Genomic DNA, 25,401 nt, shown 5'->3' with positions numbered 1-25,401 from the left:
AAACTACACGCCACTACTGACTTTCTTGCGCTCGGAAATGATGCAATAGTCTAAGTACTCCATTTCCTGGCTCAGGAAAATGTATGCGATCAAAATGAACGTCTTGCCCAAACTACTATATTTATTTCGCGCTCTACCTATCCCCGTACGCAGATCCGAATTGGATTCCTTCCAATCCTTCGTATTCCGATTCATATGGAACTTTAAAAGGGCTAGAATCAACAGATGTACTATATACATGCCCAAACACAAGGGAGGCCTCAATGCACCAAACCTATACCTTTATTATCTGGCGGCTAGAATTTCACAGTTGGAATCCTGGTCCCTCCCAGAAGGGACTCTCCCGTGGGTAGACATTGAAGGGGGCTTTGTTTCACATCATCAACTTCAACACATTCTCTGGACGGATGTCTCGGCTCTCCCTGGCGTTACATCTTTATCGTCAATGAAGGCTTCTCTCTCCATCTGGAAGTCGTGCCGTTTTGCCCTAAACCTCGCCAGTGATACCTCCCCTTTAACTCCCTTGTTTTATAACCCAGCATTTCCAGTGGGATTGGAGCCGCGGAGTTTCCAGTGGTGGCTGGGGAGAAGGGCATTGTGCGACTGGGCCTACTGGTTCAAAAACATACAGTCACACCGTGAGACGCTGCATATTCCACCCACGGAACTATTTCGGTATCTCCAGGTCAGACACTTTCTGCTATCACTTTTGTCGAAACACCATCTGGCCGAAGCTACATTGTTTGAGAAACGCTTCCTTGCGTGTAAACGTTTGAAACATGCAATATCTACCTACTACGACCACTTTCTCGCGACTACATACGGTGAACCGCCTTCATATAGACAACGTTGGCACTCAGACCTGAACAAAGACTATCCAGCCGAAGCGTGGGAAAAGGCGGCGTCCACAATCCATAAAATTGCAGCATGCACGGTCGTGAAAGAAAGGCTCTACAAGGTCATAGCACATTGGTACCTCTCCCCACTGCGCTTATCCAATATATTTCAATCAGTCAATAAGGCCTGCTTCAGAGGCTGTGGCTTGCCAGGTACTTACCTACACGCGTGGTGGTCTTGTACATCCATCCAAGCGCTTTGGCGAGAATCCTTCCACAAGCTCTCCCAAGCCTTAGGTCTTGCGCTCAGTGGAACACTGGAGGTTGCCTTGTTGGTGATGGACGTTGCAGAGCTGGGATTATCAGTCCATAATCACAAACGCATCCATCGCATCTGCACGACTATTAAGCTAACGATTGCAAGGAGATGGAAGGGGAAACCACCTACCTCAGCCGAAATACAGTCCGCTATCTGGGACCTCATTGTTATGGAACAACTTACGGCCAAATTGAAAGATGAGATGTCCAAATTTGAAGCCATTTGGGAGCCATGGCTCGCTATACACACAGGTGTTGCCGTCAAATCGACCCTGCTCCATCTCTAAATAGCCACATCTCCTGCCAGTGTTGACATCTCCTTCTCCCTATTCCTTATCCCTTCCTCCTTTTCTTTTCCCACTTCCGGGTCTTTCTCCCCTCTCTCTCTCTCTCTCTCTCTGACTTACTTTTCTCACATACCACAAAACGAAAAACCTCTGTGAGGCTCGATACTCTTTATTATATAAACAGGTTGCTTTGTCCACGTCAGCAGTCATGTTATACGATACTTGTACATCTGTAACATTTTGCTATGTACACCACTGTGTTCTTGAACGTTTTGATGTGATGCTTCATTGTTGTGATGTACATTTGTAACTTGATTATGTATCTATATATGCTCTGGCCCCGCTTCACAGAGGCTAATAATTTTTTTTTATTTTTTTTTTTTAATCAAAAGAATTACAGGAGACAAGTGGAGTTTCAATGATACCTTTTATTGGCTAACTGAGCAAATATACCGTATTTGCGTAATTTATAAGACAAGGTTTTTTCCAGCGCAAATGCTCTGAAAAATACCCCTCGTCTTATAACCGGGATCGTCTTATAATCAGACCTCAAATAGGTCTGACTATGAGACTAAGATCCAGATCCCCCGCAATGCTGCAGGAGACCTGGATCCTCCTGTCCCGTCCCCCCCCCCAACTTCTGAGTCCCCGATGTATAGCAGGGGCAGCGTGTAGACTTCCGCTGCAGCCGGAAGGAGGTACGGTTAGTAACCCAGACAACACACCGGTCAGAGTCGGAAGCACCGGTAATTTTTTTTGTTTTTTTTATTGTTTTGGGGTTTTTTTGGGGGGGGGTGATAAATGGGGGTCATAAGGCATTTCTGTAGGCAGAGTGCTCTATGAAATGCCTTTTAACCCCCTTAATGCCACTCTGCCTTCAGAAATGCCTTTTAACCCTCTATATGCCACTCTGCCCCATAATATGCCTTTTAACCCCCCTAAATGCCAGAGTGGCATATAGGGGTATAAGGCATTTCTGGAGACAGTGGCACATAGGGGGTCAAAAGGCATATCATGGGGCACAGTGGCATATAGAGTACGGCTGAAACAACTAATCGATAATGAAAATCGTTGTCAAAGATTTTCATTATCGATTAGTCTAATCGATTTTTATCGATTATAAAGAGGTTTTTTTCAGAGCAAATGCTCTGAAAAACTCCTCTCCTTATATAATCCGACCTCAAACAGAGATCGGATTATAACACTAGAATCCAGATCCCCCGCAACGCTGCAGGGGACCTGGATTCCCCTCACTGTCGGCCGGTGGGTGTCCATGCGATGCGCACAGACAACTTCCGTCTCTCCCCTCCACTTCCATACACCCCTCTGACTCCTCCCATACACTGCTCTGCCTCTCTCCCGACTCCCTGGTGTTTTGTGAACCTCCGTTACTGACAGGCGCTTTCACTACAGCTTCATAGAAGACTTAGCGTAAGTGAAGGTGAGTAACGGAGGCTGTCTGTGCACATCGTGCAGACCCCCACCGGCTGACAGAGAATCGAGGTCTCCTGCAGAGGATCATCACCTGGTAGGGGTCTGCACGATGTGCACAGACAGCCTCCGTTACTGCCCTTCACTTACGCTGAGGCTTCTATGAAGCTGCAGTGAAAGTGCCTGTCAGCAACGGAGGTTCACAAAACACCAGGGAGTCGGGAGAGAGGCAGAGTGGTGTATGGGAGGGGGGAGGAGTCAGAGTGGTGTATGGGGGGTATAATGAATTTCAGGGTAGCAGAGTGGTGTATGGGGGTGTAATGAATTTCAGGGAGGCAGAATGGCATATCTGGGGGAGTAAGAGTGGTGTATAGGGGGAGGGTAGAGTGGTGTATGGGGCGTATAATGAATTTCAGAGTGGCATATCTGGGGGAGGCAGAGTGGTGAATCAGGGAGTATAATGAATTTCAGGGTGGTGCAGGGCATTTATGGGGAGTGGAGTGGCATATCAGGGTGCACAGTGGCATATAGGGAGGTATAAGGCATAAATGGGGGCAAGTGGCATATTGGAAGTTATAAGGCATATAGGGGGTATAAGACATATCGATATTAGGCATATCAGGGGGGCATAAGACATATCTGGGGGTAAAAGGTATATCAGGGTTCTCAGTTGCATATAAGGAGTATAAGGCATATCAGGGGCACAGTGGCATATCAGGGGGCACAGTGGAATCTGGCATATAAGAGGTATAAGGCATATATGGGGCAGAGTGGCAAGCTGGGGGTCAGATGTGCATAACTGGGGGCAGTTTGGTAAATAAAAGAAAATATAAACAAGGCTTTCTTCTCATAGTTTTTATTAAATGTGAAAAATAGTTAACATATGAATTAATACTTACTAATAGCTTTGTATTAAAACCTAGTTTGAGAAACACTGTGTTTGGGTTCTTGTAGCTTTTATTATTATGTCAGTAAAATAAGAAGGTGAATAGAGAGAGAGAGAGGCCATTACAATTGTTGTGGAAATCAAACGTTGTGCTGACCACCAGACCACCAGCTGCAGGGAGATCTGCACAAAAGCAGGCAAATCTGCCAGCTTTACATTTTCACACACTATATATACATTGATAACAAAATACATAAGTAAACTCCTACTAAAGGCTGGCACACTTGTAATATTTCTGGGTTTACCATAAAAGGCAAAAGCCTAACCTACATATCATTAATATGTATGATATGGGTGGGGTTTCAGTTATTTAAAGCAGACATCCTGTGCCCTGAAGTTGACCCTGAGTCTACACTTATGGTCCAGTTTCTCACCAGCTGTGTAATTTGACTTATGCCCTCTACCATATATCACGTTCCTCAACAGAACAATACTACCTCCCAGTGTATCAGACTCTTATCACCAAATTGCAGAAAACAGTTAACCTCTTCCTACCCACACTCTCCACATCCTGAGATTCCACACAATAAAGAGATGAAAGTGTAAATTGTACGTTTTTTATTACATTATTTTAAGTTAAAAAAATAGCATTTTTTGTCTGATTAATCGAAAAAATAATCGGCCAACTAATCGATTATTAAAATAATCGTTAGTTGCAGCCCTAGTGTGAATTAAACCTTTTATGCAACGGCTGGCCTGTTTCACCCACATAGAGGGCTGTTGGAAACTTTTTTGATATGTACTGATGAATTCACTGTGATTTATTTATTATATAATAGACTTGGTTGCCGGCGGAAAGTTACTGTTTGTTTTCAGGGCAGGGGGAAATTTCTTCGGGTTTGACAAAATCCGTACGTCTTCTGTTCAGACGAAATTTGTGGGTGCAAAGTGGACCCACATAAATTTCCACTGCACCTATAATGGAAAAACAAATGACTTGCCACTGCACCCAATTTGCTTCTCCATAAATTGCAACTGCACCCATGTTGCGCCTAAAGGACTTTTCATTAATTTAATATTATTCCTGCACACATTTATATTTTTTTCTGTTAAACATACGTTGTACAAACATAAATATTCCCTGGTTAGTGCTGCTTTATTGTCGCATGCAGCATTCCATATTGAGTAATAATGTTTCAGAAGGATCCTACTGAAATATTATTACTCTGTGGATGCGTACAGCATGCTGTATGGAGAGCATTGGTGCTGGAAAAAGGGTATTTCTTATATCCTTGCATTAAAGTGTTACAGCAGCTCTGATGTTGTTAGACTTTAAAGGATATAAGGAAAAATTTTTCCCCGCTACAGATGTCCTTTAACCCCTTGATGACAATTTCCGGTCCGGGCACGTCACGGAAATTCAAGTCGATAACGACAAATGACGTGCCAGGACCGGCACGTCATTAAACGGGTGCAGAAAGCGATCTATGATCCATCTCTGGCCCCTCCCCGGGGCGTCAACATCCGCCATACTTTGTATGGCGGCGGACGCCCGTTTTAAAAGCGTTTAGGAGGCGATCAACGATCGCCTCCTAAACTTAAATGGTGTCGCTGGAATGCCTCAATCAGGAGGCATCCAGCGACACCAAACACTTACCTGGGGATGGACTGTGATCTTCGCCATCTGCAAGATGGCGGCGGTCCGGGAAAATTCAATAAAGAAAAACAATAAAGTCTAAAAAGTTCGCTAGACGGTCTCCAGGCCCTCTAGAGAACTCTGGCTCCACTTGCAGGTTGAATATAGGTACTGCATTCAACCATGCAAGTCAATGGAGCTCAGCTTTCTAATCACAGTGTGATTAGAAAAAATAAATTAAAAATAAAATTAATAATAATTAGAAAAAAAATAGTAAAAAAACAGTAAAATGTAAAAATAATTTCCCACTGATGTCACTATCAGGGGAACCTTCAAGTTGAAAAAAAATGTTAAAAAAATAAAAAAAAAAGGCAAACAAAAAAAATATCCTAAAATTAGCATATTAGCTTAAAACAATTCTCGCATGGAAAGAGTTAAAATGCTGGCATATTAAATGCCCATGGGGTGTCTACTTTTAAAAAATGTATGATTTGATGGGGTAAATTGAATTGGCCGGGTTCAACAAGGTCCCAATTAACACGGGGGGGAGGATGGCCACACATCTAATTTCCAATTAGAAAAATGCACACGTACCAAATGTGGCCTTTTAGTTCCCCCCCAAAAATTACAAACCCATGCATGTGGGGTATCACTGTACTCAGGAGATGTTGCTGAACACATATTGCGGTGTCGTGTGACAGCGGCATATACCAGGAGCTGTAAATTCATACACAAAGTAGGTGTGTGTGGGAAAAATACACACACAAAAATACTACTGCAAACTTTGAAAAAATGCTGGTGGTAAAATGTGTGCATGCAAAGAGTTAAAATACCAGCATTTAAAAAACCCTGGGGTGTCTAGTTTTCAAAAATATATGGTTTTGTTGGGCACACTGAAATGGCCCGGCTCAAAGATGTACCAAATAGGCACAACGGGCAGTGGATCCCCAAATGCCAAAGTTCAACATTGAAAAATGTGCATGCCCCAAATGTGGCCCTTTTGCCCCCAAACAGCCAGGCAAAATCATTCATGTGAGGTATCGCTGTACTCAGGAGATGTTGCTAAACACATATTGGGGTGTTTTTTGATAGTGACATATACCATAACCTGTTTATTTATACCTAAAGTAAAATGTGTGTGAAAAAACAAATGCAAAAAAATTACTACCATAAAGTTTGACAAAGGCTGATGGTAGAATAAGTGCTTGGAAAGGGTTAAAATACCAGCATTTGGAATACCCTGGGCTGTCTAGTTTTCAAAAATATATGATTTGATGGGGTAAATTGCATTGGCCGGCTTCAAAGATACCCGAAATGGCACATGGGGGGAAGAATTACCAGATTTGGAAAAAATGGCTTTGAAATAGCAAAACGCTACCTGTACTTATTGCTCCATAACGTGCAGAAAAAAGCAAAAAAACATAAAAACATTGGGTATTTCTAAACTCAGGACAAATAGTAGAATCTATTTAGCAGGTTTTTTTATTACCTTTTATAGATGAGTAAAAGATTTTTCAACTAAAAGTTAGAAACAGTAATTTTTTTCAAAATTTTTCACCATATGTTATACTTTTTTTAATAGTAAATAATATGATACAATCAAAACAATGTCATCTAAAGAAAGCCCTTCTTGTGGTGAAAAAAACAATATATAACTGGGTAAACTGGTTCAGTAAACAGGATCTAATGTGTGTGGGTTTAGTAAACGGGAAAGAAGAAAATTACAGCTAAACACGAGCAGCGCAGAAATGTTGAAACGGCCATTGTCACGAAGGGTACAAAAAGTAAAATCAACCTTTGTCACGAAGGGGTTAAAATGGCAAGATTCTTCTCCTCCTAATGGCAGCCGTGACGGGTGAATGACCAAAGATTTTCATATTGTGCGCATTTGTTTTCTTTTTCTTTAGTCCAATGTTGGGTCCGTTCGTTGTTTGGACAAAATTGTCAAATTCGGTACGAAAATGAATGCGCATGTCTATTATTTAATCGTATTTACTCCTTGATTTATATGTATTGTGATTGATTTATGTAGATATTCTAAATTCTGTACACACAAAATATTTAAAATTGTCGGGGTCAGCACAAAGGTCAATTTCTAGTACATTTTATTTTAGGCCTCACCCACCGTGAATACCACAAGTATACCTCATAGAAACATGTTTCTTGCTGTTGGTACTATCTCTTCACCTGTGTGAAGTGTGGGTGTCAAAAATATATATTAATAATCTTTTTTTACATTTTCTTTATTTTAAAGTGAGACCTACCCTTACTGAAGAGGAGAAAGAAGTGCAAAGAAAAAGGTGCGTTATCCAAACTTAAATCAGCTAAACTAAAAATCCGCTTTGTACCTTTTTAGTATAGTCAGTTGCAGCATTGTGTAGTCTGTTAATGCTCATGGCATGACCTAATAATAAATACAAATGAGGTACCTTTGCTCTTATGGCAAACAGAGAGCAGAGCACCTATGCCTTTTATTATATTTTATTATCTTTTATTTATATAGAGCCAACAATTTGAGCAGCGCGTAATACAATACATATATTCAAAGGATATGACAAGACGAGAATTGAGACTAAGACAAACCGATACATTAGGTGGAGAAACCCCTTCTCGCAAGCTTACAATCTTTTGCAAAGAAGTATACAAATTGTTTTATTTACTATATTTCATGTTTCACTTACTCAAATGTGGCACTAGTTAACAAATTTAGCATCACCGGGAAACTCCCAGGTTTTGTGAGTTGAGTGGGTATTGAACTCAGGAGCGGAACATAATAGCTTATGGTGCTTCTGTATTGTCTGTAGGTCTACAGTAATCAAACTATGACAATTGCTCTTTTCTAGCGAAATAGTTGATGTCTGAGTTAGTGTGGGACCCTGATGCGTTTCAGGCATGTAAATTTTCATTAACTACATAGGCCACCTCTGGCCTCTGTGTGAAACTTGGTATATTTCTGTAATACATTTTTAAAATCTATGTGCAGGATGATGGAGCTGATTGCCCAGAAACAACAAGAGCGTGAGGAGCGAGAGAAAAGGGAGTGTGTTGAGCAAGAAAAGCAAAGACGGAAACAGGGGCAAGAGCTGTCGGCAATCAGACAGAGACTACAGGAGCAAGAGATGCAGAAAATTGCAGAGGACAGGAGAAGAGAAAAACAAGAAGCAAGATTGGCCAGGTGATTATATTGATGAGTGAAAGAAAAGGTAAAATAATGCGAGATCAGCACCTTAAGGACAAAGGCAGTTTACACTTGTGGATGGACCCTAGTGTTCCGACACAAAAAACCCATTTCTCCTAGTTTTAACTATTATAAACCTCATGTATTAGCCTCATGCAAATAGAAAAACACAAGTGTAATTATTCACTTGTTTTGAGCTTAGAAATGCCACACATGGCTTGAATTTTAACCTGTCCTTGTAACTATAGGGTTAAATACAGTAAGATGCACATTACTGTTTCAACACTGTTTAAAATTTGATATACTGGGAAGTGTTTTTTAAATATTTTGGGGGGCTCGAAATTGGAACATGCAATTTGTGACTTTTAACAGATCTCTATTGTGGGTCCACAGCCTGATTAATTGTAGTGTAGTGGTCCGATGTTTCAACTTAACCCCATAAATCTAAATATTTATGAGGATTAGACAACCTACCTCACAATATACTTAATGTAAACTTTTCCACAGCAAAAACATAAGTTTTTCACATATATTTTACTCTGCGATTATGCTATGCTACACATTGATAGGTTTGACACATTTTAATCTACAGTGCTGTAAAAAAACTTGACCAATTTCTTCTGTTTTTGCATATATGGGAGATCAGGCTGTCTTTTGCCAGCCTGGACTCCCTCCTGTCAGCTGAAGCCAGCATCTCTGGTTTCCTGCTGACCTGAGCGCCGGTAAGGCGTTACATAAGGAATGGCTGATCACATGATCGGGCATCGCCTTCCAAGAGACTTCACTGCTGACATCAAGCAGAAGGTTAAGGAGGACAGAATATCCCCTACAGGGTCGGCCTACTGGAGTCTATGGAGACTTGCTCGGTGAATGATACCTGTGTGTTCAGAACAGAGGGATCGCAGGGATAAGCGTGAAAAATAATGTGGAAAAAGTAAAAAAAAAATTTAAAAAAATGCATAACTAAACAATAAAGAAAGCTAAGTGATTGCGACATTGCTGGCATTGCTACATGTTCGAGAGGCTTCTAGAGGGTTCACTGTCTGTTGCATCGATACCAGTACAAATAAAATAATTTAAAATACGCTTATTTGATTTAACTAGCTCTACATGTAAAAAGTATAACCGCCTCACCTGTTCACTTCCCCCAAACAGGTTGAGCAATAATTAAAAATACTACTAAAAATATTGTATGTATGTATGTGGGGTGCATCTTTAATCAGGTTATTGTGCAACAGGGGCACCTAAAGTGTAGAAGAAACAAAAAAAATATTGTTTGCAATTTTCTTAACTCCTTAATGACAATCGACGGTCCGGGCACGTCGCCTGAAAACAAAGGGTTAACCACAATTCACGTGCCAGAACTGCCATGACTTCAAAGGGGTGGAGAAAGCGATCTACGTTCACTTTTTTGCGCCCAAACGATGTTGCTGTAATGCCTCGACATCGAGGAATTCAGCAACACCGCGATCGGCATCAGGGGCCATGTCTGGCCCTTCCCCAGTGTGTCAACATCCGCCATACACTGTATCAGAAGAGGGGGAAAAAATAGTTTAAAAAAATAATTTCCCGTGGATGTCACCATCAGGGGAATCTTCAAGTTCCTAAAAATGTAAAAAATAAAAAAAGGCAAAAAAATAAAATATATATAAATTTTATGAGCTAGTCCTAAAATTAGCGCTTTAGCTTAAAACAATTCTCGCATTGGAAAGAGTTAAAACACTGGCATGTTAAATGCCCATAGGGTGTCTACTTTTTAAAAAAATTATGGTTTGACGGGGTAAATTGAATTGGCCGGGTTCAACAATGTCCCAAGTGGAAGGATGGCCACACGTCTAATTTCCAATTTGAAAAATGCACATGCCCCAAATGTGGCCTTTTAGCCCCCCAAAAACCCGACAAACCCATGAATGTGTCCTGTACTGGAGATGTTGCTGAACACATATTGGGGTGTTGTGTGACAGTCGCATATACCAGGAGCTGTAAATTCATACCTAAAGTACATGTGTGGGGGGAAAATACACACACAAACAAATACTACAGCAAACATTGAAAAAATGCTGGTGGTAAAATGTGTGCATGCAAAGAGTTAAAATACCAGCATCTGAAATACCCTGGGGTGTCTAGTTTTCAAAAATATATGATTTATAGGGCACACTGAAATGGCCGGGCTCAAGGATGTACCAAATAGGGCATGGGTAGTGGATCACCAAATGTCAAAGTTTAACATTGAAAAATGTGCGTGCCCCAAATGTGGCCCTTTTGCCCCCAAACAGCCAGGCAAACCCACTTATGTTGCTGAACACATATTTGGGTGTTTTATGACAGTGACATATACCAGGACCTGATAATTCATACCTGAAATAAAATGTGTCAAACATTGTGGTAGTAATTTTTTTTCCAAAGACTGGTGGTAGAATTAGAATTAGTGCATGATGAGAGTTAAAATACCGTATTTGCTCGATTATAAGACGAGGTTTTTTCCAGAGCAAATGCTCTGAAAAATACCCCTCGTCTTATAATCGGGGTCGTCTATGAGACTGAGACTAAGATCCAGATCCCCCCCCCAACTTACCGGTGCTTCTGAGTCCCCGGTGCTTAGTCCGGGCAGCATGTAGAGCTCTACGCGATTCGCGTAGACAACTTCCGCTCAAGCGTGTAGAGCTCTACATGCTGCCCGGACTAAGCACTGGGGACTCAGATGCAGGGGACCTGGATCCTCCTGTGTTATGCCCCCCCCCCAACTTACCGGTGCTTCTGAGTACCCGGCGCTTAGTCCGGGCAGCATGTAGAGCTGTACGCGATTCGCGTAGACAACTTCCGCTGCAACTCTTTATTTGAAAAATATTTTACTCATCTACAAAAGCTTATTACCTGCTTAATACCATATTTGCTCAATTATAAGACCACCCTGATTATAAGACAATCCCCAACAATTTGAATATTTAGGGGGGAAAAACAGGCCTGAATATAAGACTGTTATAAATATAAAAACGTGTCTGTATCTTACTGTGATTACTGAATAACATTTAATGTATGAATATATATATATACACTGTTATGCTATCAATAACCACTAACTATTGAGTGTAAAGTCAGAGTCCACACTCCTTGTTTTCTGCAATTAACAATATTTATTAAGAGAGGCTAAACAAACTAACAATACATATACAAATTACTATAAGTTAGTATATGCTGTTACCAAACTATCTATTCATTGATTGAATGGAAATAACAAAGAAACAGCAGGATAAGCCTGTAAACACGTGATACAATTACCACTCCCTTGTGATCATCTCCACGCAGACTCAGAGAGAGAGAGAGAGAGTTGGCAGGACTTTATAAACACAATAAGTCCTCCTTCTGCTGGACACTCCCCTGGTAACCTACCGTATTTGCTCGATTATAAGACGAGGTTTTTTCCAGAAAAAAACTTCTGAAAAACCGACCTCGTCTTATAATCGAGGTCGTCTTGTAATCAGGCCTCAGATCATCCCCCACGATACCTCACAATTCCATCGGCAGCCGCCGCCGCCGTATCAGCTGCAGCCACCGCCGCCGCTTCTGTATTCGCGGCAGCTGCCGCCGCCGCCGCTTCTGTATTCACGGCAGCCGCCGCCGCTTCTGTATTCGCGGCAGCCGTCGCCGTTTCTGTATTCGCGGGAGCCGCCGACTCCGTATCCGCGGCAGCCGCCGCCTCCGCCTCCGTAATCCGCGGCAGCAGCCGCCGCCTCCGTAATCCGCGGCTTCAGCATCCTCCGATGCGGCCGAATCGGAAGCTGTGACCATAACAGATGCGCGGGTCACGTGGGTCGCGCTGTTCTCACCTGACCCAGCTTCGTTTTTTACGTTTTGTGCCTATGATTCTATGCAAATCAGTCCTACCTGACAGTCTGTGCTCCTGTTCACAATTTGTGAAGAGGAGCATAGACTGTCAGGTAGGAATGATTTGCATAGCTGGTTCAATTAGGGGCACAACCTAGTGAACTACATTTCCCATGATTCCCAGACCCCTTTAAGCGTGACTGAGGAGCATGGGACATGTTGATGGGACAAGTTGATGGGACATGTTGATGGGACATATAGATCTGCTATTCCCACTGACAGGTGAGAAAGAAAAAAGAAAAAAACACAAAAACAGTGGTTTTGATTTTTTTCCCATTAGGGTCGTCTTATATTCAGGCCTTTTCTTTTTTTCCCCAATAAGATCCAAAATTTGAGGGGTCGTCTTATAATCGGGGTCGTCTTATAATCGAGCAAATACGGTATCTTCTCCAGTGACCCTTAGAGACCAAGGTGATAGAAAAGGGAAAGGACATTGCACTGGGGGAGGGAGTGGAAGGTGACCAAATGCCCTAACTGATTTGCCATGTGCTCTGCAGAGAAGAATCTCCATTAATGTTTGAGACCAATTTAAGGTCTTGTATAGAGAGGCTTTGCCCATTGGATCTCTGCATCATAACACCATTTCACTTCATTGGCATACAGTTGGTTGTCAATCATGCCTTCCTTTTTACAAAGACTACCCTATAGTTCACAATAAATCACATGTAAACTATTTTTTCATATTTAATGAAAACTATGATTGAAAAAATATTTTTGTTTTTATTTCCTTTTATTTGCCGACCTGCCCCCCAGATATGCCTTATACACCCATATATATATATGCCACTATGCCTCCAGAAAACCATTGAACCCCCCCCCCATGCCACTCTTAACCCCCCTGACTTACCAGTGCATCGCTTTTACTTGTGACCAGTGCTTTGGACTCCCTGGTGTCTAGTGGGGCAGCCGGTGGAGGTCTGTGCAATGTAGACCTCCGCTGCTGGTGGCCAGTACTTCCGCCGGGGCTTCTATGACTGAGCGCCGGCATCACATGACCTTCCAGTGCTCCGCCATAGAAGTGCCAGCATAGTAACATAGTTCATAAGGTTGAAAAAAGACCAAAGTCCATCAAGTTCAACCTATATCCATATTGTGTCCCTACTGTGTTGATCCAGAGGAAGAGAAAAAACCCTTATGAAGCAGATGCCAATTGCCCCATACCAATCAGAAAAAATCCCTGGATCAACGTTCTGTCCCTATTAATCTAATATCCATAACTTGTGATATTATTTCCTTCAAGAAACGCGTCCAGGCTCCTTTTGAACTCTTTTATTGAGTTTACCATTACCACTTCCTCTGGCAGAGAGTTCCATAATCTCACCGCTCTTACTGTAAAGAACCCCCGTCTGTGCTGGTGTAGAAACCTTCTTTCCTCCAGCCGTAGAGGATGTCCCCTTGTTATAGATACTGTCCTGGGTATAAATAGGTCCTGGGAGTGATCTCTGTACTGCCCCTTATATATTTATACATAGTTATTAAGTCCCCCCTAAACCGTCTTTTTTCCAAACTAAATAACCCCAATTCTGATAATCTTTCTGGGTACTGTAGTCCTCCCATTCCCCTTATTACTCTGGTTGTCCGTCTTTGAACCCTCTCCAGCTCCACTATATCTTTCTTGTACACTGGTGCCCAGTACTGTACACAGTATTCCATGTGTGGTCTGACTAGTGACTTGTACAGTGGTAGAATTATTTCCTTGTCGTGGGCATCTATGCCCCTTTTGATGCACCCCATGATTTTATTTGCCTTAGCAGCAGCTGCCTGACACTGGTCGCTACAGGTAAATTTACTGTTAACTAAAACTCCTAAGTCCTTTTCCATGTCAGTCGTCCCCAGTGTTTTCCCATTTAATACATATTCCCAGCCTGGATTTTTGTTCCCCATGTGCATAACCTTACATTTATCTGTGTTGAACCTCATCTGCCACATCCCAGCCCAAGCCTCCAACCTATGCAGATCCATTTGTAACCGTGCACTGTCCTCTATTGTGTTAACCACGTTACAGAGTTTAGTATCGTCTGCAAAGGTCATTAATAAATATATTAAAAAGAATAGGACCCAAAACTGACCCCTGTGGTACCCCACTAGCAACAGTCACCCACTCAGAGTATGTACCATTAATAACCACCCTCTGTTTCCTATCACTGAGCCAGTTACTTACCCACATACACACATTCTCCCCCAGCCCAAGCATTCTCATTTTATGTACCAGCCTTTTATGTGGCACCGTATCAAATGCTTTGGAAAAATCAAGATATACGACATCCAGCGATTCACCCCGATCCAGTCTTGAGCTCACCTCCTCATAAACGCTGATCAGGTTAGTTTGACAGGACCGATCCTTTGTAAACCCATGCTGATATGGAGTCATACATTTATTTTCATTGAGATATTCCAAAATAGCATCTCTTAGGAAACCCTCAAACAGTTTACACACAACAGAAGTTAAACTAACAGGCCTATAATTCCCCGGGTCACTTTTTGTCCCCTTTTTGAATATTGGCACAACATTTGCTATGCACCAGTCCTGGGGAACAGACCCTGTCACTATAGAGTCCTTGAATATTAGAAATGGGGGTCTGTCTATTACATTACTTAACTCCCTTAGAACGCGGGGGTGAATGCCATCTGGACCTGGTGATTTGTCTATTTTGATTTTTTTTAGGCGGCACTGCACTTCTTCCTGGGTTAGACAGGCGACATGTACTGGGGCATTTATCTCATCCTGCTGTATATTACCTGGCATTTCATTTTCCTCTGTGAATACAGCAGAGAAGAATATATTTAATAGATTAGATTAGCTTTTTCCTGATCCCCATCTATAACTTCTCCCTCATTACTTTTTAAGGGGCCAACCCTTTCATTTTTAACCTTTTTACTATTTATATAGTTAAAGAACGTTTTGGGGTTTGTTTTACTCTCTTTGGCAATGAGTCTTTCTGTCTCCAATTTTGCTGCTTTTATCTGATTTTTACATATTTTATTTTTTTCCCCGATAGCTTTTTAGTGCTTCCTCACTGCCTTCCTGTTTTAGTAGCTTAAATGCCTTTTTTTTGCCATTTATTGCCCCCTTTACATTTTTATTTATCCACATTGGTTTTCTCTTGTTCCTGATTCTTATTCCCATACGGTATGTACCTTTCACAGTGAGAATTTAAGATATTCTTAAAAATCTCCCATTGAGTGTCTGTACTCTTGTTTTTGAGGACATTTTCCCAATTTACAGTGTTAAGGGCTTCTCTTGTTGATCAAACTTTGCCTTCCTAAAGTTCATAGTTCTTGTGGCTCCTCTAAGAGTTCCCTTATTGAAGGACAAGTAATAATGTATCATATTGTTATCACTATTTCCTAGATGCCCCCTGACCTGCACATTAGTTACTCTGTCAGGTCTGTTGGTTAATATTAAGTCCAGTAGGGCGCCCCCTCTGGTCGGGTCCTGTACCATTTGGGACAGATAATTATCCTTACTTATAGTCAGAAACCGGTTTCCTTTATGAGATTCACAGGTCTCGGTTTCCCAGTTTATGTCGGGATAGTTAAAGTCCCCCATAATAACCACCTCATTGTGATTAGCTGCCTTGTTTATTTGCTTTAATAATTGATCTTCTGCTGCTTCCATTATATTTGGTGGCTTATAGCAAACCCCGATCAGTATTTTATTATTTTTCTTTCCATATATTTCTACCCATAATGACTCCACATTATCATTTCCCTCACATATATTCTCCCGCAGTGTGGCCTTTAGGCTGGACTTTACATAAAGGCAAACTCCTCCCCTTTTCGTTTTTTTCGATCCTTCCTGAATAGACTATACCCCTGTATGTTAACCGCCCAGTCATAGCTATCATCCAACCATGTCTCTGTTATACCCACTATGTCATAATTTTCTTCGGACATTATTAACTCCAGTTCGTCAGTTTTATTGGTCAGACTTCTGGCATTAGTTAGCATACAATTTAGAGGTGTATGGTTTTTTTCCCTATGAAGCCTATCCCTATTAACTATTCTAACCCCTCCCTCCGCTCCACCCCCAGGTACATTTATAAGCCCCAGCTCTCTATCTACACTATCTTCCCCTTCTATATTGTAGTTTCCCTCCCCCCCCTTTCCCTAGTTTAAAAACCCTTCTGGCCATCTTCTCCCCGAGCACAGCTGCACCCTCCCCATTGAGGTGCAGCCCGTCTGAGGTTGTCTGTGCGCATCCCGCAAACGTTCCCCGGCTGCGGGATGTGCACAGGCAACCTCCGCTGCTGCCGGCATTTCCTCCGGAGCTTCTATGGTGGCGCACCGGAAGGTCATGTAATGTCGGCGCTCCGTCATAGAACCCCCAGAGGAAGTGCCGGCAGCAGCAGCAGCTACCAGAGAGGAGGATCCTGGTCCCCTGCAGTCCTGCGGGGGATCTGGATCTTAGTCTAATGAGAAGACGACCTCAAATATAAGATGAGGGATATTTTTCAGAGCATTTGCTCTGAAAAAAAACTTGTCTTTTAATTGAGCAAATACGGTAGATATTAGCATTTGTCCTGAGTTTAGGAATACCTATTGATGATATGTGTTTTGGGGTTTTTTTGCAAGTAATAGGTAAATACAAAACTGGTCATGTCCTGTTCGGGACATCTTTGAAGCCAGTCAGTTCAATTTATCCCCATCAAACCATATATGTTTGAAAACCAGACACCTCAGAGTATTTCAAATGGTAGTAATTTAACTATTTCCATGCACTTATTCTACCACTGGCCTTTGTCAAAACCTGTGGTAGTGATTTTTTTTCTGTTCTGCATAACTGGGGGGCAGATTGGCAAATAAAAGGAAATAAAATCAAGAAATGCATTTTTCTCAATCATAGTTTTTATTAAATATGAAAATTGTTTACATGTGAATATTTACTAGTAAAATGTTTTTCCTATGGATAGTCTTATATTCAGGCTTTTTCTTTTTTGTCTAAATTAATATTCAAATTTTGGTGGGTTGTCTTATAATCAGGGGAGTCTTATAATCGAGCAAATATAGTATTTCAAATGCTGGTATTTTAACACCATGCACTAATTCTACTACCAGCCTCTGTCAAAGTTTGTTTTTTTTTGTTTCCCCCCACACACACACACACACACACACACCCACACATTTTACTTCTTACAGCTCCTGGTATATGTTACAGCCCATGCATGGGTTTGTCGGGTTGGTTGGGGTCTAAAAGGTCACATTTGGGAAGTGCACATTTTTTTATTTTTTTTTAAATTTTGGAATCTGGTCAGTTTGCGCCTGTGCCCTATTTGGAACATCTTTGAAACCAGCCGTTTCAATTTACCCTATCAAACCATATATTTTTTAAACCAAACATACCAGGGTATTTCAAATGCCATGATTTTTAGGAAGATACGCTTTTTTACATATTTTCTTTGAACTGGATGGTTCCCCATATGATGTTTTACGGATCACATAGTTATTAGTGAGCTCCGCTGAGCTATGTGGTTGGCTGCATTACCTATAGTTGCAGTTGTGCTGTTCTCTATCGCATTAGTAACACTTAGTATATATGGGCATATCAACCTTAACGGGTGGTGAATAAGATAATACTATGTAAAATTATCTAGACAATGTCCAGCTGTACACGCTATAATATTATGCCTTGGTAGCTACCTTTCTGTGTTTTAATGATTTTAAATGCGCTGATAACCACGTTAGATGCCTTGTTTGGTAATATTACAACTGTGAAAGTCGTAACATCAGCCATAGCAAGGCAGAATACCCATGTGCAATATGCAATTGAAGGGAAAATGAACTAATCAGAGTATGGAGGTGTGTGATGAACTATCCAATGACATGCACGGAGGACGGAGTGGCATATCTGGGGGTATAAGGCATATCAGGAGATATAAGGCATATCTGGGGAGGACAGAGTGGCATATCAGGGGGTATAAGGCATATAGGGTATATAAGGCATATGTGGGGAGGGTGGAGTGGTATATCTGGGAGGCAGTGTGGCAAGCCTGGGCTCAAATGTGCATAACTTTTGAGCCCAGGCTCAAAAGTGAAATCAAAACAAGAAATGCATTTTTATCAGTTTTTTTATTCTGCTGTTTGTTTTTAACATCCTGTTTTGTTTATTAAATTATTTTAAATGAAAAATTTACATTTATTTTTTTATCTGATTAATTGATCATTTGTAAAAATAATCAGCCAACTAATAGATTATGAAAATAATCGTTAGTTGCAGCCCTAAACATTGGGTAACAGGCCAAATTCCCTTAGTCATTTATCACAATGGGTAAGACCAGGGCTGTGATATGCTGGAAAAGGTTGTTGAGCTTCACAAAATGGGAAGTGACCATAAGAAAACAGCAAAAGCATTGAAAATGCCCATTTCCACCATCAGGGCAATAGTTAAGACGTTCAATTCAACCAAAATGTTATGAATAAACTGGAAGTAGATGTCTGTCTATATTGTCTCAACCCACCGGGAAGAGTATATAGTTCGAGTGGCCAAAAAATCTTCAAGGATCAGTGCTGGAGAATTGCAGACGTTAGTTGAGTCTTGGGGTCAGAAATTCTCCAAAACTACAATTGAACATCACATACATCATCACAAGTTGTTTGGAGGGATTTGAAGGAAAAAGTCTTTACTTTCTTCCAAAAACAAACTCAACCATCATCCATTTGCCAGACACTACTGGAACTTAAAATGGGATCAGGTTCTATGGTCATATGAAACCGAAATAGAGCTTTTGGGCAGTAAACGCTCAAGGTGGGTTTGGCGCACAAGAGGTAGCCATATGAAAAAGTACCTCATGCCCACGTTTAAATATGGTGGTGGCTCTTTAATGTTTTGAGGCTGTTTTTCTGCCCAATGACCTGAAAATGCTGTTACGATGCTATGTATTCTATGAAATGTCAACAGATATTAAATAAACATCATCTGACAGCTTGAACCCCTTTGTGACAAAGGCTGATTTTATTTTTTGTACCCTTCGTGACAATGGCCGTTTTAACATTTTTGCGCTGCTCGTGTTTATCTGTAATTTTCTTCTTTCCTGTTTACTGAACCAGTTTACCCAGTTATATATTGTTTTTTTCACCACAAGAAGGGCTTTCTTTAGATGACATTGTTTTGATTGTATCATATTATTTACTATTTAAAAAAAGTATAAAATATGGTGAAATATTTTAGAAAAAAATGACTTTTTCTAAATTTTTGTTGAAAAATCTTTTACTCATCTATAAAAGGTAATGAAAAAACCTGCTAAATAGATTCTACTTTTCGTCCTGAGTTTAGAAATACCCAATGTTTTTTTGCTTTTTTTCTGCACGTTATGGGGCAATAAGTACAGGTAGCGTTTTGCTATTTCAAAACCATTTTTTCCAAATCTGGTAATTCTCCCCCCCCATGTACCATTTCAGGTATCTTTGAAGCCGGCCAATGCAATTTACCCCATCAAGTCATATATTTTTGAAAACTAGACACCCCAGGGTATTTCAAATGCTAGTATTTTAACTCTTTCCATGCACTAATTCTACCACCAGTCTTTGTCAAACTTTGTGGTAGTCAATTTTTTGCATTTTTTTTTTTTCACACACATTTTACTTCAGGTATTAATTAACAGGTTCTGGTATATGGCACTGTCATAAAACACCCCAATATTTGTTCAGCAACATCTCCTGAGTACAGCGATACCCTACATGAATGGGTTTGTTTGGCTGTTTGGGGGCAAAAGGGCCACATTTGGGGCATGCACATTTTTCTAATTGGAAAATAGATGTGTGGCCATCCTTCCCTCTATGTTAATTGGGACATTGTTGAACCCGGCCAATTCAATTTACCTCATCAAATCACACTTTTTTGCTTTTTATTTCAATTTTTTTCATTTGTTTTCTTTGTTTTTCACGTCAAGAATACAGAAAGGGGCAGTTACAAACAATGCACCTTCAAGTCCATAGCAAATCTCTGATTACAATTACATTCACACAATTTATATGAAAGGGTACAGAATTGTTACAACATGACTGTCGCAGAATAATTACTGTTAAGAACACATGTAAGTTGAATATATGTAATAAAGACAACAATGGTGCAACATGGCTTCAGTATCATGAGTAATTCCCAACATTAATTCCCTGAGATACAGGCATCTAAGCAGCATGCCCCCATACCTCTTTAACTGACAATTGTCAGTTTTGAATAAAGTTGGGCGGTGACGTCATCGCGTCATTACAGGCCGGATCGGGTGGTCCCAGTGCTGCCCTTTCAATATGAGCGGCAGATCATCTGGGTAGGTGGTGATGAGGGTCCACAGACCTCCATCAAGGTAGGGTAGTGCTAGCGACGGCATGGTGCCATCGTTAGCACCTGACTGGGACCGCTAGCGACGGCACCATGCCATTGTTAGCAGTCAAGGGGTTAATATTCTCCGGTAGTGAAAGGTATGGTGTGTGCAGTAGGACAGGTAGCATGTGTGGGGTACGTAATTGACTCTCCAGAGAGGTATCTGTAAATTTGTGGGAGAACGACAACCAATCAATTGCATGTCGTGTCAGAGCAGCTAGGTTATGTTGTTCAATATCCAGGAAATTAAAACCTAATGTCTGTGGGGCGTGTTTTAGTTTGTATAAGTTGATCCTGGGTTTCTTTCTTTTCCAAAGGTTAAATTGTTTATCTAAAAATTTTAGATCAGTTGATTTAATTAATAAGGGTAGGGACTGTATAGAGTAAAGCAGTTTAGGAAAACTAATCATTTTAATTAGATTAATCCTGCCCATCAGTGTCAAGTGTAGCATGTGCCATAGTTTCAGTTCATTCGTAACATCCTTAATGATTCTGTGAAATATTTAATCTATAGAGTGGGTATTTTGGCAAAGTGATGCCTAGATATTTAATTGAGGCTATCGCCCAATGAAAATCAAAACTGGGGGTATCCGGAGGCAAGACAGAGGAGCCCAAATTAAGTGCTTCCGTTTTGTTGATGTTAATTTTGAAACCTTTAACCGACCGTCCCCCCCCCCCCCCCGGTGTGTAGCAAAGATAGAGTATGTGGGATAGCTGTTTTGGGGGTCAGAGATGTATAGGAGGATGTCATCAGCAAAAGCCTTTAATTTGTGTTCCAACACCAAATAAAAAAGGAGCGGGTTGAGAGGACATCCCTGCCTAACCCCTCGCCTCAGGCGGATTGTCTCATTAAATTAAATTGACATAATTCCATTTGTAATGATAACTGTTTCTGGACAAGTATATAAATCGCGTGTGAAGTTTAGAAAGTTTTGTCCAAAGAAATGATTTTTTAAGATTCTGTAAAGGTGAGGCCATGCTACAGTATCGAAAGCCTTTTCAGCATCTAGACCAGGGCTCGACAAATCCCAGGTCGCCATGGCGACTGATAATTTTGTCCTGGCGCCTGGGTGTTTGTGAGCCAAACCTATAATTGGGTCCAGATCCCCGCGGCGCTGCAGGGGACTTGGATCCTCCTTTCCGGCAGCAGCGGACGTCTGTGCGATGCAGACAACCCCGCTGCTGCCGGTGGCTCCACCCACCCGCCTCACTGAACAGGGCCGTCACCGCCCACGAAAGGTCACTGAGTCGCGCTGGCCAGATGACACAATTCTATTTCGGATCAACGGGGACGGCTTCTTAAAATGCCACCCCTGTCGGTTCGAACTTTTGTGTGCGGCACCAGCGCTGCTCAATGACCTTTTGTGGGCGGTGCCAGCCCCGTTCAGTGAGGAGGGTGGGTGGAGCCGCCGGCAGCAGCAGCGTGGTTGTCTGCATCGCACAGATGTTTGACAGCGGGAATCCAACAGAGTGCACATCGGGGTCTTCGGTCAGGTAAGTTGAAGTAACTGGGGGCATGCTTGGCAGTGGGAGGCTGGGACAAAGATGGCTATGGGAGACTGGGGCAAAGGCAAACTCTGTCCCCAATTTCCTATAGGCATCTTTGTCACTAAATAGCTTCCCATAGTCCCATGTTTAGTGACAATGGGAAGCTAGTTAGACAAAGATGCCTATGGGAAACTGGGGACAGAATTTGCCTTTGCAAAGTTAATTAATGGGATTAATTAATGGTAATTAAAAGTATGCACTGGCGCTTTTTAGTGTGGGTGCAGGGCGAAGTGAGGGCTAGGGTAAAGTGTGAGACTGTGAGTGTAGGGCAAAAAAAGTCCTGGCTCCTAACATTTTTAGCTGGCTCCTAGATTTAAAACAAATTTGTCAAGCCCTGGTCTAGACTTAATAAGGCTCGGGAATGCTGATGTGGGTCAGAACTGGATGTTATTACAGCCGCCAGGGCCGTACGGATACCCCTAACTGAGTTGCGACCTTTTACGAAACCCAATTGATGGTGAATTAATAAGTTTGGCAGTAATAATTGTAGTCTGGAGACAATTAATTTAGTTAAAATTTTCAAGTCTTGGTTGAGAAATGAGATGGGTCGATATGATTGAACTTTTGTGGGGTCTTTATGTGGTTTGGGTATCAGTATAGTACTTGGAGCGTGTCAAGGACTGTATAGGGCGATTATTTTTGCCATTATATAATGCAGTGAGGGATGTTACAAGGTGGTGTGAAAGTATTTGTAGTATTCAGCAGAGAAGCCATCAGGGCCAGGGGCTCGACCATTGGATAGAGAGTGAATAGCGTGTTTAACCTCTTCTGTTATGATAGCATTTAGATTGTCCCTTTGTTCGTTGGTAAGTTTTGTCAATTTTGCCTTCTGTAACAGTTGAATGCCTAACTCTGTGTTATCCTGCTCTGCCGTATATAGGTGTGTAAAAAAAAAATAGTGGAGAATGCATGATTAATGTCTTTAGGTTTGAAAATGCTATTTCCCCCATCCGTAACTATTTTATGGATAATATGCTTTGGTTTACAGGATTTCGTCATATTGGCCAGTAATTTCCCAGCCCTATTTCCCCATCGGAAAAATTATTTTTTTGTGTAGTCTTTTGTAGAGTTTGTGATTTTTCTAGTAACAAAGAGTTGTTTACATTCCGTATACCTGGTTTTGTGGGAGTCATCTATGTTACAAGCATCCTGGGCAAATTATCAAGATTGGAACACATTGATAACCACATGCTCTTCTGGGAAGCCTCTAAAGCAGTGATAAGAGGTAATATTGTATCTTACAAGGCAAATCAACGTAAACACTGGTACCAGAGGTATGACTCCCTGCTTGCAGAGGTGCAACGTGCTTTTCTTAACTACTCCATATATAAAGATGACTCCCACAAAACCAGGTATACGGAATGTAAACAACTCTTTGTTACTAGAAAAATCACAAACTCTACAAATCGTCCCTGCTGGCATAGTGGTAAAATCGTCCCTGCTGGCATAGTGGGCGGGGAATCTCCATTGTCTACGTGATCTCGGTGCGTTAGGCATATTGACTGTGAGATGGATGGGTGCATGATCCGAAACTACTATTGCATCTATTTGTGTGTCAGATATAAATGGTAAGAGCAGAGATGATGTAAGAAACATGTTGATTCTAGAAAAGGAGTGGAAAAGCAACTCTAGATGCATGGGTGTATTCTTTGTGTAGGGTGTGTGACACGCCACGGGTCTACCAGGTGTAGTGAGTTGGTGAATACTTTCCGAGGAAGTCAACGAGCATACAGGCTGTCCCGTTCTGTTCAGTTGGTCATCTAAAACTAGACTTGCGCATTCGTCTTCGGGCGAACATGAAAACGAGCACGAAGAGGCCGTTTTTTTGTTCGTTCCGAAGACACGCCGAAGAGAATACAGTGCCGGCAAAACGTAGGAGAAGACGAAGACTCACAACCACGAAGAATCGAAGATTCGTCTCTCCAATCAGCTCACTCTTGTGACGTCACGCTAAGGGTCTCGTCCAATGCCTGTGCTGCTGTTTTTTGAATTCTGAAGGCGCCTTTATAAGACCAGAGCTTGCCTGAGAGATCCATTCATTTTTCGCTGTGACTGCTTTGGCAACACTCCTGTGCTGCATCCGAGCGTTACAGAGAGATTGTTCTGTTCTGTGTGAGACTGGTAAGCCTTAGCCTGCCATTTCTCACAGTGTACTTCATCCTCACTTCAGTGCTACTTAATATAATTAATAATAATAATTTGATTAATTTAATTTTTATTTAATTTGTCATCAACTGTAGTGTAAGTGCTGTTGAGTTGACAGTGCACCCAGTGTCTCAGTGGCACTGGGGTGCCCTTGCCCTGGGCTGGCACTAGTGCCTACTGCCTGTCCTGCTTAAATAAATTAAATAGAATTTATAAATAATAATTTAATAGAGTCTATAATTTAATAGTTCATTATAATATTATATATATATATTTGTCAGTCATATATATATATACTATAGTATACTAGTGTAGAGTGTACTGTAGACATTCATCTACTAGTGTCTAATTTAAAATCAGTAATATTAATTAATATAATTAATAATTGAATTCATTATAAAATTATATATATATTTGTCAGTTATAGTTAGTAATAGTATACTAGTGTAGAGTGTACTGTAGACATTCAAGACATCTACTAGTGTCTAATCTAAAATCAGTAATATCAATAATTCTTTCTTATCTTAATAGTTAATTAAATTAGCTATAAATAAAAGTAATAATTAATTAATTACTACTAGCGTATAGTTCAGCTAATCTTATTAGTACTGGTGCTGCAGCTCTATAGTTTGTGCTTTGTTTTAGCAACAGCAAGAGACCAAGTCAATTTTTCTTAATTAATAATCTTTCATTTTATTTCATTTGTTTTGCTCACCTCAGTCCATCAGTGAAGTGAACTTGTTGGGCTAGTGAGTGCAGCCGCATAAGTGCTGTGTGTTTTTGTTCAGCAAGCAGTGAAGCTAACTGTTTTGCTGTGACATTTTATTTTATTTCTAATTCTTTTCAAGAAAAATTGACTGTGACGAGCTGTACTAAGCAAAGCTTCAAGCTACTAGCTGTAGTACTAAAATAATTCTAATCTTCTTTAATC

At 41.2% G+C, this 25,401-nt stretch overlaps 1 protein-coding gene across 1 annotated transcript in view; it reads left to right on the top strand.

Annotated features, from left to right (window-relative positions):
* The window catches only part of LOC149298609 (UBX domain-containing protein 1-B-like), an 80,978-nt gene that overhangs the window by 24,489 nt on the left and 31,088 nt on the right, over positions 1-25,401 (top strand). The window contains exons 6-7 of the mRNA XM_089487416.1: positions 7,649-7,694; positions 8,378-8,569. Of these exons, the coding sequence (XP_089343542.1) occupies positions 7,649-7,694; positions 8,378-8,569 (238 nt within the window). The remainder of the gene's footprint in view (positions 1-7,648; positions 7,695-8,377; positions 8,570-25,401) is intronic.

This window comes from Sceloporus occidentalis, unplaced genomic scaffold (assembly GCF_023333645.1).
Source record: "Sceloporus occidentalis isolate IW3139 unplaced genomic scaffold, rSceOcc1.0.p SCAF_32, whole genome shotgun sequence".
Classification (NCBI taxonomy): Eukaryota; Metazoa; Chordata; class Lepidosauria; order Squamata; family Phrynosomatidae; genus Sceloporus; species Sceloporus occidentalis.
This window is presented reverse-complemented; position numbering and strand designations above follow the sequence as displayed.